Below are 16,332 nucleotides of genomic sequence, written 5' to 3' on the forward strand. Positions count from 1 at the left end.
GATTCTGTGATTTCTCAGTAAAGCTTCCCTCCTACTAGGGGACTACACTACATATATGGACTCTCCCTCAAACACTTAACTACTTAACTACCTTAACTACTCAGTTCTTTAACATCACCTCCCATGAGCTATTCTTCTACTCTATCTACCTCAGTCGCATAGAAAGATGATCATATGACCATATGGTCATACTCTTGACCTTGCCATCACCCACAGATACAACACCTCCACATTTAAGAATTCCTAAACTCCCTTATCTGACCATAATCTATTGGCTTTTCACCTCTTCCTTTGTCTTCAGTTACAAAATCCTGCTCTTCAACCATACCTTGACCTCCAGTTCCTTGACCCCCTCAATCCTCTCCCATGCTATCTTCCCTACACTAGTTACTCTTTCCTTTTTTCTCTATCTTGGCCACATAGTGAATTGATTATGTCCTCTCTTGATTCCCTCATACCCTTGTCATATTGCTGATTATGTTCAGTCAAGCCTCAGTCTTGGATCATTTCCACCATTCATTGTTTTTGCTCTAACAAATGTGCTGCTGAACAAAATTGGAAAAATCACACAACCATTCTGACTGGGTCCACTACAAATATATGTTAAACAACCTCAATTGGGCCCTTACTGTTGCCAAACAATCCCATCATACTTCTTATCAACTCACTGTCCCATTCTCCGTCCCATTGGAAGTATCTCTTCCAAACTTTTCCAACCCTACTCAAGCTTCCTATGGCTTCTTCTCCTCCACTCCACTCTCTCAGGTGAGAACTTTGCCTCATGTTTTGAGGCCATTCTCTGTGAACTGTCTCTTCTTGATGCTTCTTTATCTCCTGTCACTTCTGTCACTATCTTCTCCTTCACCCCTGTGTTACGTGATGAAGTGATTTTATTCCTTAGCAAGGCTAACCCCTTCACTTGTTCAAAAAATCTCATTCCATCCCATCTTCTCCAAGAGATTGCCCCCTCTGTCATTTACACTTTTTCACTTATTTTCAATCTTTCTGTCTACTGTTTCATCCCCCACTGCCTAAAATCATGCCCTTGTCTTCCCATACTGAAAAAAAACCTCTCATTTGATTCTTCTGTCCCAGTTAAGTATGGCCCTTTATCCCTTCTGCCTTTTGTGGCTAATCTCAAAAAGACCATTTACAAAACATGCTACAACTCTCTCTCTCTCTCTCTCTCTCTCTCTCTCTCTCTCTCTCTCTCTCTCTTTCTCTCTGTCTGTCTTTCTCTGTATGTCTCTGTCTCTCTCTGTCTCTCTCTCCCTCTCCCCTTACATTTTGGCTTCTGACTTCATCAGTCCACTGAAACTGCTCTCTCCAAAGTTACCAATGATCTTTTAGCTGTCAAATCCAATGACCTATCTTCATCCTCTCTATCTCCAAGACTTTATCTTCATTACCCTTGACTTCTCTGCAGCTTTTTGACACTGATAATCATTCTTTCCTTGATATTCTCTTCTCTCTAGTTTTTCAAGACACTATTCTCTCTGGATTCTCCTCCTACCTATTTGATATCTCCTTTGTTCAATCCTCATCCAGATCATGCCTTCAGACTAAAAGAGTCCCTCAGGGGTTCTGTCCTGGGCCCTCTTCTCCTCTCCTTCTATACTACTTCAATTGGTGATTTCTTCAGCTTCCATGGATTTAATTACCATGTCTATGTTGATGGTTCTAAAATCTACCTATCCTGCTCTAACGTCTCTGTTGAGCTCCAGTCTTACATTTCCAACTCTCTTTCAGACATATCAAACTAGATACCCAGTAAATATTTTAAACTCAACATGTTCAAAATGGAACTTATGATTTTTCCCTCTTGACACTATCCATAGCTTTTCATCTTCTCTATTACTGTAGAAGACAACACAGTCCTCCCATCCCTCAGGCTCACAACTAGGAGTTGTCCTGCATACTTCACTATCTCCCATATTATCTCCCATATAAAATCTATTGTCAAGGCCTGTGGATTTCATCTTTGCGGTATTTCTAGAGTATAGGCACTCTCTCCTCTGATACTGCCACCATGCTAGTACAGGATCTTATCACCTCATACCTGGACTGCTATAACAGCCTGCTGGTGAGTCTGCCTGCCTAAAGTCTCTTCTCGTCCCAATCCATCCTTTACTTACTCACTAAAATGATAGTCCAAATGATTGTTCAAAAGATCAGATCTGATCATACCCCCCCCCCCCCCCCCCGACTTAAACTCTGGTGGCTCCCTCTTGCCTCTAGGGTCAAATACAAAATACTCTATTTGAGACTTGAAGGAACCTGGAGGACAGTGACAGAATAGTCAAAGTAGGAAATGGGAGAAAGAGTGAAGAAAGGCAAATACCAGATATACATAGTCATTGTGATTTTAGGGGTATTGGGGACATTCTTCTGCTTAAAAAAGAGATATTTACCCCTACTATCTTTGGTGACTGAATTTCTACCAGTAAAGACTAATGTATTTTCTTTAAGCATTGTTACTTTGTTTTAAATGTAAGTATTCTTGGGAGAGGAGCACATTAAAATCATGACATCTTAATGTGAATTCACTTATCATATTATTTCAAAACTAGCTACAAATGGAGGGGGAGGATAGAGTATGTACATACAAGCTAAATGTAAGGTTTATTTGTGGAAAAGCAGAACCAAGTGGGCACTTGGAGAGTAGTAGGGGTAGGCAGTTAGAAGACAGCTAGCTTCCTGACCCAGGACAATAGGGAAATAGGAACAAAGGAAGGTAAATTGAATGGAGAATTCAGTCAGTCAATAAGCATTTATTAAGCACTTACTATATGCCAGTCACTGGACTACTAAGGATACAAAGAAAGTCCCTACTGTCAAGCAGCTCACAAACTAATGGGAGAGACAAAAAGCAAACAAACATGTACAAATAAGATACATGTGTGATAAATAATTAATGTAGGGAAGGCACTAGGATTTCTTGTTGAAAAGCTTTCTGTAGAAGGTGGGATTTTATTTGGAATTTGAAGGAAGCCAAGAGTTATAAATGGGAAGGGGAAAAATTGCAGGCATAAGGAACAGCCAGAGAAAATGCCCAGAGCTGAGAGATAGAGCTTCTTGTCTGAGGAATAGTAAGGAAGCCAATGTCACTGGATCAAAGGAGGAGGTGGGTTATAAGGCATAAGAAGACTGGAACAGTGTGGGGAGTTAGGGGTGGGGAGGGCTAGGTTGTGAAAGGCTTTGAACATCAAACAGAGAATTTATTTGATCTTCCAGGTGATAGGGAGCCACTGAAGCTTACTGAGTATGTGGGGGACATGGTTGGATCCGAGAGGGACTCAAAGACAAAATTTGACTGCTTTAGTTTAATCCAGGGAATGCTGAAAATTATACCATATGAAGTTTTCTCAACTGAATATTTTCCCTTAGGGGTTGGCGAGTAATCAAGGGAGGCTGAAGGTAGGAGATGAGGCAACCAGGCAAATTTCTAATACTTTTCACTGATTTCATCAGTTAGTGACTTGAACAACTCTCTTCTTTTACTATCTTTGAAACAGATTTCTTGGAAGTATAATTTGCTACTATAAGAGTGAACGGTTGGATGGACTTCATATTCATAAATGAACATCAACAAGTAGAAGAATTTCAGATGATTAGCTCATCTTACGAGGTACAGAGGACTTTCTCTCCTCCCTCACACAACCCCGCCCAAAAAGCAGATTTTAGCCAATGGTTGCCTTAGATCTGAAACTTTGGAACAAATTTATAGGATATAAATATAGAGGATATAGAAGATGGCAGAGTAACTTGGCTCCAGCAAATAAGAAGTAAAAGAAGTCATAGTAAGGCTCTCCAGTAATTGAAAATGTAGACAGCATCTTCACTAACCTCAAATTCAACTGTTTCGTTTATTGTTACTTGTCCATAGTTCCAAGCATTGCCATAATTTCCTTCTTTATGAAAAATTGTCTTTTCCACATTTTTGCTGCTGATATTAATGCTTAAACGGTAGACATTTATACCATACATAAAATACCTAGATTAGAAACATAAAATTTTTGTTATCCTTAAAAAAGTGGAAATGGAACCAAGATGGCAGAGAAAAGGCAGGGAATCACCTGAGCTCTGCCAAATATCCCTCCAAAAAACTTTAAATCAAAATATCATGGATCCACAGTCAGGCTCACATGAAATTTAGCAGTTATCAGTTAAAGGAGCAGAGGCTTTGGAATATGATATTCTAGAAGGCAAAGAAGCTAGGATTACAACCAAGAATCACCTACCCAGCAAAACTGAATTTAATCTGATTGAATATGTTACTATGAGTTGTAGGATCATTGCTTGGCCCAGAGGTCCATACACTTAACTGTTGTGTAATTGACAAATATATACTATGGGTTTGGGTAGGGCAGTTAGATGGCACAGTAGACAAGAATGGGGCCTGGAGTGAGGAAGACCTGAGTTCAATCTGACCTCAGACACCAGTTGTGTGGTCCTGGGCAAGTCACTTAACCCAGTTTGTCTTAGTTTCCTCATCTGTAAAATAAACTGGAGAAGGAAATGGCAAACCGCTCCAGTATCTTTGCCAAGAAAACCCTAAATAAGGTCACAAAGAGTCAGATATGACTGAAAAGACTGAATAACAACCACAACAATGGGTTTAGGAGTTACAATTTGGAAAATATTCTTAGTGAAACCTTTGAATCAGAAAATGCAGAAGGCTTTCTTATTTGCTACAGTATGAATTAAACATTCACATTTTAAATAATGTAAGTTCAACTTACCAGAAGCTAAGGCAAACTGGATCTGAAGAGGGAGCTAAAGAGAGACTTGAAAGTCGAACTCTTTCTCTTCTAGTATCCCTCCATGTTATGGTAGAAATAAAAAATCCTGTTTTAAAAAAAGGTTAATTTTATTTCTAGACTTTTTTTTAAGCAGTTGGGGTTATTATTTTGTGTGGGTGCCAAGTATCTGAGGCCGGAACCAATCCCAGGTCTCCCGACACTGGGGCCAGTGCTCTTACTCACTGCGCCACCTGGCTGCCCCATTTCTAGACTTTTTTATCATTTAGAATACCAAGTAAGTGGTAAGTAGTACAAAGTAGGATATAAGAGTGCAGGTTAGGTAAAAATGGTATCAAGAATGCAAAAGTAATGGACAACCATTAACATTTTTATGATGTCAAGGTCTTCAGCACACTGGGATTCCCTTTGGTGAACTAGAGGGAGGACATGGAGGAGATATCAGATGGAACGGACAGACATGGATGAGTTGCAGTTTGCATAATTGGAGGGAATACTCACATCTATGAGATCACAAATCATTGGGGTCTTAAGTACTAGAGAGCAATAAAAAAAGAAAGAAAGAAAGAAAAAGCCCTTAAGCAGCCCCTGTCATCAGGAAGCTTTCATTGCAGTGGAGTGAAACAACATGAACAAATAAATAAATGCAACATAATTTCAGTCATTTAGGCTCACAAGTTAGATGTTATCCTCAACCTCTCATTCTCTCTCACCTCTCCATATCCAATCAGCTGTAAAGTCTTGACACTTCTACCTTTGTGACATCTCTTCTATATGCCCCCTCTCTCTATCACCACCCTATTGTAGGTCCTCAACACTTCACTCTTAGACTATTGAAACAGCCTTCTGGTTGATCTTACTGTCACAAGCCTCTTACCACTATAGTCCATACTTCACTTGGTTGTCAAATTAATCTTTTTAAAGCATAGATATGATCATATGTTTATGAGGCCATAAATTTCAGTGGCTCCCTATCACCTCCACAATCAAATATAATACCCTCTGATATTCAAAGCCTTTCATTACCTGCTCTCTACCATTCCAGTCTCTTTACACCTTACTCACCTCCACATGTTCTCTGATCATGTCACATAGCCAGTGACATTAGCCTCATTATATTTTCTTGGAGGAGACACTCTATCTTGCCACTCAGGCTATTTTCACTGGTCCTCTCCCTGCTTCCTTCTAACTTCATGGCTTCCTTCAAGTTTCAGTTAAAGTCCTGCCTTTCCTAGTCCTTCATTTTAATGCTTTTTCTCTGAAATTGTCTCCAAATTATTCTGTCTGTATGTTGTTTGAACGCATTTGCAAGTTGTTTCCCTCATTAAACTGTACTTGGCACATACTAGGCACTTGATACAAGTTTGCTGACTGACAACATTGTAGTTCTTAGGAGATGCTTACATTAAGCTCCTATGGCCCCATTAGAACACAAATTATATCCTTATAAAGTCTTTTCTGAATATGCATTCATATTTACCTTTTTATTTCCCTTTACTCTTATTTCTACTGAGCTTTAATCTTCATCAGGAATATGTCAAAATCATCTACTTCATTAAATGTTGTCATGGTAAGTTCTTGGTTTCAAGACTATATCTTCTGCCTTTTGGAATATTGTATTCCATGCTCTATGTTCCTTTATTATGGTAGCTGCTAAATCATGTGTGATTCTGATTGTGATTCCTCAGTATTTGAACTCTCTTTCTGGCTGTTTGCAGTATTTTTTTCTTTGACCTCAAAGCTCTGAATTTTATCTTTGACATTATTAGGAGTCTTCATTTTGGTTTTCTTTCAGGAAGTGATCAATTTATTCTATTTTCACTTTGCATTCTTTTTCTAGTGTGTCTGGATAGATTTCTTTCATGATTTGCTGAAATATAACACTCAGACTCTCTCTCTCTTTTTGGTTCTAGCTTTTGAGTAGTTCAATGATTCTTAAATCATGCTGCTTTCATTTCTTTCTATAGATCAGTTGTTTTTGATATAAAATAACTTAAGTTTTCTTCCTTTTTAATCTTTTGATTTTGTTTTAATATTTCTTCTTGTTTCATTTACTTTTGCTTGTTTCATTACATTTTTCATGTTTCTTAGGTAAGGTTTTGAAATTGTTATGCTATTAATTCTCTTTCTATGTCTTTCTTCCTAAAATTTCAAATTTTCCCCAGTTTCCAGTCATTTTCATTTCATTAATAACATTAAAAAAATTGCTACATTTCTTCTAAGAATATCTAAATGATCTTGTGACCAAGTTGTGTTTTCCACGGAGGCTTTGCTTGTAGGTATTTTAGTGTTATTCTCTTCATTTGTGTTGGGTATCCCTGAATTCATATTTTATCTTTTGTTTGCTTGTTTCTCATTCTTTCAGCTTTGCTTCTCAGAGTGTTAGGGCCAGGCCCTGTATATCTTTAGTGGCCTCTTGTGTCCTTGTATGTTCCTGACTGCCTTGTTTGGAGTCTAGCTGCTACATTCTTTGAGTATTGATTGCTTTTTTCTTTCAGGAAAGGGAGGCAACTTAAGAGGGAAGCTGCAGCCTTTTTACTGGGCTCTATGCAGTCAGAAGAGGAGCATGGCCTGCCCTGATTTGGGCATAGAGACCATAACTGTAGACTCACCCTTCTGTGGCACTCCAATAGGTAGTAGTTGACCTGAATTAGGGGCTCAGCAGGTTCAGAACAATGGTGCTGCTAGCCTAGCCCTGTTCAGGATCTATAACTAAGTCCTCAATATCCTCTTTGGGTGCTGCTTGTTAGCAATGTTCTGGCCAGTCAATAAACATTTATTAAACATCTAATATGTGCCAGGCATTGTAAATGATTTCTTTTCCATATTTGCTCTCTGTGCTTGAGTCCATATTCCATTGTACTTTTTCTGGGGGTAAAGTGTGTCACAGACTTTGGGAAGATTTTTTATAATAACTATACTATTATAATAAATATCTATTCCTAAAAGGCAACTTAGAAGTTTGGCTAATTTCAGAAAATAGTCAATTGGAGGATACATACCAGTGGAGGCTTGTGAGCTATATGATATTAAGATGAAATACCAATCCCACTATTCTAACCCCCAAGCCTCCTCAAGGGGATGTAGTAGCCATACTTACAGGCCTGGGCTCATCAACATGAGCAGGATTTGGGACAGCAGCTCCAGAATTTACATGTGAGTCAATCTTCTAAATGGCATCCTTGTCTCAAGTCTCTTTGCACTCCAATCTATACTTCACTCAGCTATCAAACTAATTTTATTAAAGTAAAGATACAATCATGTCATCTTCCTGATTAATTAGATCTGGTGGCTCTCTTATTACTTTCAGGATCAAATATAAAGTCATCAATTTGATATATAAAGCTTTTCATAACCTAGTCCTTTTCTAACTTTCCAGGCTTCTCACACCTCCAGTAGCACTGGGCCCATGCCTGGAATTCTCTGTTCCTTACCCCTGACTCTTAGTTTCCCAGGCTTCCTTGATGACTCAGCTCAAATGCCATCTTCCAAAGGAAGCCTTTGCTGACCCCTTCTCCCCTCCAGATGCTAGTGACTTCCCCTCTCATATTATCTTCCATCTACTCTGAATATATCATACCAATATCTAGTCATTTGCATCTTTTTATCCTCATTAGAAGGGAACTCCTTGGTGGAAGAATTATTTTTTGTTTTTTATTCCCAGAACTTAGCACAGTGCTTGGCACATAGTAAATGCTTAATAAATGTTTGTTGATTTGTTGAATAAATGATCGAATTCTTTCCCCACTTCAATCCATCTTAAGTATAGTTGGTAAAGTGAACAGATCTCTTCTATTCAACAAATTCACGTGGCTCCTCATTGCCTCTAAGATCAATAACAATAGCTAGCATTTATACAGTGTTATACAGGTCTACAAAACACTTTGTAGATATTTCATTTTATCCTTACAACAAACTTGAGAAATAGGTGCTTTTATTATCCCTATTTTACAGATGAGAAAACTAAGGCACACAGTGACTTATTCAGGATCCCATGGATAGGAAGTGTCTGAGGCCAGATTTGAATACTTCTTTATGATTACATGTTGACCATTCATTGTGTCATTTAGCTACCTCTAAGATCATATACATACTTCTCTGACATTTAAAGTCATTTAAAGGCCCCAAACTGTCTTTCTATAAGCTTGCTATATACGCACTTAATGCCCATGTCATTTTAGCCAAACTGAGTTTCTTCTTGTTCTTTACCTACCATACTTTTGTTTCCCGTCTCTGTGCCTTGTGTCTACCTACTGATAGAGTAGACTGCCCAGGTTTTTAATTATTTTTACAATGCTCTTACTTTTAGTTTACTCCTAAAATTAATAGACCCTTAAAAGTTTTTAGTCCAAAATCATCAAAATACATATTCCACTTATCTATATCCATATTTTAACAGTAGTAAGAACATATAATTTATATTTAGCAAACCAGTAAGATGATAATTGTAAATATACAAAGTTAAAGAAATCATTAAACTATCAAAAAAACTATCAAATGCTTTATATTTAGATTATATGAGAAAATATCTTTTGCAAAAGGAACTAAAAATACTCACAAAATCCCAGATAAGTCAGAATATGTACCAGGTAATAGAATACCAACTATAACATGTGGCAAGTTTATAAGGTGTGGGATCAGACAACATTCAATCACGTCACCCAATCTCAGCCTGCAAGTTGACTCATTCCTTTATTTACTGTTTTCTTCTAAAGTTTTATATTGATCTTAAGTTATATCTGATAATTTTTTTCTCATTAATAAAGCTGCTATCTAATTTTCTTTAACTACCTTGAGTAATTGCCAGTCAAATATTATTTACTGAAATTGAGAAACCTTCTTTCCCAATGTTAATTTCTCTTACTTTTCCACATTTACAAATAATTACTGTAAATGTACAGTTTATTTAGCAAATGAAATTTAAATTACTTTGGCTATACCTAATGGCATAGTCCAAGTTACCTCAAACTCTCAAAACAACAGTTGATTCTCCTTAATTTTTCTGGACACAGTCATTCAGTTCATTCCAGATACTAGTTAAAGTCTCTTAAGAATCTTCTTAATATTTCTCCTCAAAATTAGTCCTTTAATTATTTGTCTTTTGGACAGTAACCACTGAATCAAAGAAAATCTTTTAAAAATACATAATGCTTGCCAGTTCCTCACAGGATTATTTTTTATAAGGTTCTTTGTAACTGCCAAAGTTAAAAACAGTTCCAGCAAGAAGTTTCTCCTCACTTCCTTCCTCTTCATATTCTCCACAAATTCCTCATAGATCTCCATGGATCACAGAAAGAACAAAAAACAAAAAAACACACACTTTCTTCCTGACTTTGTAGGGAAAAAATACTTTACTATAAGCTGTTTTCTCAACTAACTTTTGAAATTGCCTACAAACATTTTTTCAACATGTTAATTTATTCATATCTTAATGTAAAGCTATAATAATAATATCCAATACTTCATAAGAGATATTTGAAATGGCATACATTTATATTTATTTTGTATGTATTTATATGTGTTCATATTGTTATCCTTAGTAGAATAGAAACTTGAGGGTAGAGATTTTTATTTTTGTCTTTGAATAACTGTGCATAGCACATAGTAGGCATTTAATATTGACTCAGTCACATAATAAAGCAAACTACAGTTTTTTTAAATTATGAAATATACTTGCTTAGCATGTATATTTCATAATATTATAAAAACACATTTTATGGTCAATTTCATGTTTTTAATAATAAATCCTGTGACTATTAACCTTACTTAATATATTGTTGTAACCTTTACGCAAGCGCACGCACACACACACACTCAGAAATTAGTTTCGACTATATTAGGAAGGAGGAAATCTGAAGAAGCTGCTGTGAATTCAGTGTTCCCATTTGAAACATTTATAAGAAAGCTTTTAAATTTATAAGAAATCTTTAGGAAAATCACTTTGGCAAACTGTGTTTATGATAGATTGACATGGGGAAAGAATTTGGTCCATCAGTCAACAAGCATTTATTGAATAGTTACTACTTAAGCTATAAAGACAATTTGTTTATTTTTTCTTTGGTTAAGGATCTTTCTTCTTCTTATGGTTAAGAGATACAGATCAATTATACCTGAAAAATTGCCCAGTGTATGGTCATAATCTGGTCCAGTCATAGGAGGATAAGAACTTCCTTGAATTCTTTCCCATTTTTCATCATCTTTTATATATTGACTCCAGTAACAAAATCCATCCTCAAAGTTGCAGTTAATTTTCTCATAATCTGTGAATAACAAAAATAGAGAAAATTTATTTCTGTAATAATGAATGATGTAATGAGTGGTTATAATAAGAGCACATTCTCAAAATTTAAACAACACTTTAGCATTCAAGGTTTTTCAACTGACTGTTCTATACTGCTCTGTTGTATTTCTTCTAATTCTAAATCACAGCATCTTGGCTACAGGGATTCTCAGAGGCTACATGAGAGGAGGAAGAATATTTTAGACAGGACAGACCATCTACTCAAAGGTACAGAGATGGGAAATAGAAAGTTGTATATAGGGAACAGTAAGCTCTGTGATTCTCTCCATTCCATTCCATGGGATCATCTACCAAGTCTACACAGATAAATCTCAGACCAATAACCTACTAAGACCTAATAAGACTATAACCTTACTCCTGAGCTACAGTTTTGCATCACCAAATCCCTGTTAGGTATTTCTGACTATTTCAAACTTAGGCATCTCAAAGTTAACATGTGCACATTAGAACTCATTATCTTTCCTCCAAAACTTACTTCATTATTTCTGTCAAGGGCACTCTCATCTTTCCCGTTACCTAGGTTTACGATTCAGTATCTTCCTCATTTTCTTACTCTACAGCATATTCTTAGCAGTTTTATATCCAACTTACAATGTATTGTTTTACACATTGATGTGCAGATTTGTAATTTTTCTGTTTTTTGAGTCTATGTTCCATCTTCAATTATGTTGTAAGCATGCATTTCATTCTACTTCCATGAATTTTCCCATAGTATCTAATGTGGTACTCTATACTAAGAAGATTCTCAATAAGAGCTTATTTGGCAATACCAATTAAAATCCTACTACAATTTTATTTTTTAAGTCTTTAATTCTATTGTTATATATTTTTTTTCTTTCCCTTCTTTCCTCCTCACCCATCCCCACTGGGAAGATAAGCAATTTAATATAGGTTGTACATGTGTAGTTATGCAAAATGTTTCCATAGTAGTTATATTGTGAAAGACTAACCACATTTCCCTCCATCCTATCCTGCCCCCCACCCATTCCATTCTCTACCTTGACCCTGTCACTTTTCAAATGTTATTTGCTTCTAACTACCCTCTCCCCTAATCTGCCCTCCCCTCTATCATCTCCACTCTTATCCCCTCCCCCCCCACTTTCCTATAGGGCAAGATACCTAAATGAGTGTAATTCTATTATTATTATTATTAGTTTTTTGGAGGGCAATTGGAGTTAAGTGACTTGCTCAAAGTCACATGGCTAGTAAATGTGTCAAGTGTCTGAGGCTGGATTTGAACTCAGGTCCTCCTGACTCCAGGGCTGGTGCTCTATTCACTGTACCACCTAGCTGCCCCTAATTCTATTATTTTTTTTTAAATAGTTACCAACTTAAAGATTTTGTGGCTTTGAAACTTCAAGTGGGAGAAAGAACTTACTGTTGAGTTCACTGCTGTTAAATTCAGTATATGTTGCATTAAAGCCAATATAATAATCTTCATCAGAATCTATGAGAAATTTTACCGTTGCTTGATTAGAAAAAATGTATATTGTTCCTATTGATCCTGAGAGGGAAGCTAAAAGAGAAAGCAAATAACTGTTTTTAAAAAAGAAAAAGTTTACAGTTTTTCCATATGAACTGAAGCATTGTGTACATAGTGACACTGTGCTATAATGGTATCCTATGATATATTATATATATATACACACACACACACACACACACACACACACATATTCTGGAACTTTCTTCTTTTTCTTTGTCCTTCCTTCCCTTTCCTGCTACTCCATCAATACCATCTAAAACCATATTAATAATGTTTTAATAGTTAATATTTTCTAAGTACAGAGGGTTGCTATGGCTGAAAAAATTAAATGCCAGTTGGCAAAACTTATAATTATAACTGTCTCCAAATTTAGTGGCTTAGTTGATAGGTGACAGGAATTGAAGGGCCTGTACTCAAAGCCATTTCAGCTGAAGACCTATGAGAACTTGCAGTTTGTTTGCATTGCTAGTCAAAAATTCATACCATCATGAAATATCAGAGTACACATTTTATGGAGGAGTAGTGGAGCAGGACAATAGTAATAATACTCATAATGCACTAGATTTATAAGCATCATTGTACTTAAGAACTCCACATTTTTCATTTATTTTGACTTTTTCAAAATCATATGGTTAATTAGGGGACTCTTCATTTCCACTTTTTCTTTCTATCATTTTTATTACCTCTGACCCTTTGTATCAACTCTGTATAGCAGTTTCATTAAATAGTCTTGTAATGTGGGTGACCTGGCTGATAGAGAAAGAAGAGGGAAAGGTCACTCCTTTCATTCATAGTTCAGGCTCAGTAGCTAATTAGGGAACTCTGTCATTTCTCATTGAAGATCCCTGAGTCTTTTCATCCTTACAGTATAAAGTTTGTATACATGGAGAGAAGTAGGTTCAGTGACATGGTGCAAGAGATAGCTGTTACAGGTCAGTCCACCCACATTACATTAATTTCCTTTAAAATATATTTGTGCATTGCTTTTAGCTCAAGAAATATCCTTTTAGCACTCATGTTCCAAATGTTTTTTATTTCATTATAGTTTATCTCTATAATCATACTACATTAAGCAGCAGTTCCAATTTACCTTGCTTTCAATGTGATATAGACTCTAACAATGTTTGAATCACATATTTCAGTGTTTAATCACAGTGTTTAGAGGTAGTGTGGAATAATAATGTACAAGCCACTATTGTGCCTCTGGTAAAATGGATCACTCAGAGCCTAAGAGTTGAAATAAACAAGGGTGTGTGTGTGTGTGGGGGGGGGGGTATTGTTTTTAATTTAAAAAATTCCAATATCCTCAGATAAAAGTACTTCCCAAAGCAACTAAAAATAGTTCATGAAACTAAAAAGGGATTAAAAATCACAAACAAGGAAGTTAAAAATAATTGACAAAGAGATTCATTAAGGCCTTAGTAGCTCCTGGCCATATTCCTAAAAAAAATAGGCTGAATTGCCCATAGTCAGGTTTCAGTTCAGAGATAACCTGTCCCAGGTATGCACTATTGTTCCTTGTTCATAACAGTCCTGACTAGTACAGTCATTGAACTTTATTCTTACTGAAGAAATAATTGGTCATTTCCATCTCCCCCCTCCCTTATTTTTCCTATTGCTCATTTTCTGACTCCCTCATCTTTGATAAAAGCTTTTTGGGGACTGATTCTCAAAGCCTCCTCCCACAATAGGCAATTCACAGTTTACCAACCTAAACGTTTACCCCAAGGGACTTTTGAATGGACAAAACCAGCCCCAACTAGGTTATGGGCTCTTTCAGGTTTAGTGGATTGCCACATAGTCCCCCACAAATGGTGTCCTGTCCTGTTTTATCTGTTGCAACATTCTCTCACCCAGCAGTACAGACAACACTGACACCTTGGTGCTATTATAGTTTGGGTTGATTTTTGTCATTTGGGGCTTGCATCTCCAAGGCTGGGGCTGTGAGGTTGAAATGTTGGGTTGAACTCTATTTCAAGCCCTGATACAAATCCTGCTCCTTTCCCTCTTTTCTTACGCTCTCCTGCAGATGATTTTTTTGTTTGTTTGTTTTAAGTACAGAATATTGCTGTAATAGTGGCTATTGAACCCTTTGCAAATTTGTGCAGTTTGTATCTTGGATCTCTGTAACACTGCAAAGAAGAAAAGGGAAACATGGTGTGAAATTGCTTTATGTCACAAGCCCATGGGATTGATTTGGTTAGTGCAAACTTGTTGCCAATAGCATGGTGAGCAGTGGGTTGCTGGGACAGGGGATGCTGAGTGAGCTCATTACTTGTCAATTTGAGGAGTTTTAAAAAATCTTCTTTTGGGCTCCTGGTGTCTTAGGCCATGAAGACATTTGAAGTTAATTTATCTTTGGCATATGTAAAATTTCTGTTTTGGAGAGATTTGAGAGGTTGTAGCATCAGAGAAAATGTGCAGTCCATCTTTTTAATCTAGAATTTCACTCAGTGATTCTTAAGGTATGGTTTAATTTCTTTTCAAATTCAGAACCACAGAATCTCAATCTCTCACTCAATGCTGAAATATCCTTGATAATACCTCTAAGGGCTAGTCATCCAACCTCTGTTTGAATACCACTAGTAGTAAAGAGCACATTAATTTCTAAGATAGCTTGTTCCATTGCTAACAACTCAAATAGATAATTCTTCCCATTGAAATTCATGTGTAGTAAATTTAAAAAAAAGAAACAGGGTTGGTAACAATCTTAGGAATAATTATGATTATTTTGTAAATTCTTCATAACTTCAAATATTTAATAATATTTTCTTTTGAGTAATAGGAATTCTCTGAATTAAATTAAAAGTGACTGTATAAAATTGATAGTTCAATTTTAAACTATAGACAAATTATTTTGTTCCTTTAAATGGCCAGAAGTACTATATAAATATGGAACTGAGTAAAAGGGTTAAAAGTAATAAAATAATATAAAAATGTTTTATTCACCTCAATAATATATTTGGATATAGTACCAACTTACCTCTTAAAATTTTGTTTGGTCCTGTGCCTTCATAAATATTTAATAAGTCTGCTTCATATGAAACAAAGTCACTGAAATTCAGCTTGATGGAAAAGCCTTGTTGCACACTAAATAAGAGAGAAGAATAGATTATTATGTTCTTTCAAGAATTTTCACAATTTATAATGTATGCTAGGTATGAATTTGTCATCTTATGTGAGATATTTGGGGTTAGATTTTGGAAATATGAATCTCAACATTGTGCTAATATTAGTATATTTTGAATAAAATGTTTTTTCAGCAACACAGTTTAAAATGTAAACATTATAGAGTTATACATATTTATATTTTACTTGAAAACATTCAAGCAATAGGCATTTATTAAGCATTTTCATAGTCTAGGCATTGTGTTAGACACCAGTGATATATAGACAAAAGTGAAATACTCTTGCAAGGAGATATCAAGAGAGACAACATATGGCTACAGATGTAGATATATATATGTATGTATATACATATATACATACACATGCATATATATATACACACACACATATATATATATATATATTTGTATGTATGTATTACTGATGGGGATTAGCAAAGGCTTTATACAGAAATCCTGAAGGAAACTCAGAATGATGGTAATGAGTATAAAGGCAAGTTTGGATGGACTGCAGAGTGAGTGAAAATGTCTAATGTTTTATAAGAGTAGGAAGATAGGGAGAGATCAGGTTGTACAGGGTTTTAAATACCAAAAAGAGGAGTTTACATTTGATCCCAGTAGTAATCCCTAGAGTTTATTAGTGAAGAATAATGTCAT

At 35.9% G+C, this 16,332-nt stretch overlaps 1 protein-coding gene across 1 annotated transcript in view; it reads right to left on the bottom strand.

The window, feature by feature from the left end:
* Window positions 1-16,332, bottom strand: part of TMPRSS15 (transmembrane serine protease 15) — a 155,189-nt gene that overhangs the window by 70,061 nt on the left and 68,796 nt on the right. The window contains exons 8-13 of the mRNA XM_069074789.1: window positions 15,523-15,637; window positions 15,114-15,129; window positions 12,440-12,556; window positions 10,871-11,020; window positions 4,743-4,848; window positions 3,847-3,994 (exon numbers count right to left, since the gene is read on the bottom strand). Of these exons, the coding sequence (XP_068930890.1) occupies window positions 3,847-3,994; window positions 4,743-4,848; window positions 10,871-11,020; window positions 12,440-12,556; window positions 15,114-15,129; window positions 15,523-15,637 (652 nt within the window). The remainder of the gene's footprint in view (window positions 1-3,846; window positions 3,995-4,742; window positions 4,849-10,870; window positions 11,021-12,439; window positions 12,557-15,113; window positions 15,130-15,522; window positions 15,638-16,332) is intronic.

Source organism: Petaurus breviceps, unplaced genomic scaffold (assembly GCF_028583685.1).
Source record: "Petaurus breviceps papuanus isolate PSGF00001 unplaced genomic scaffold, PetGlider_PUasm1.0 90897, whole genome shotgun sequence".
In the NCBI taxonomy this organism is placed as follows: domain Eukaryota; kingdom Metazoa; phylum Chordata; class Mammalia; order Diprotodontia; family Petauridae; genus Petaurus; species Petaurus breviceps.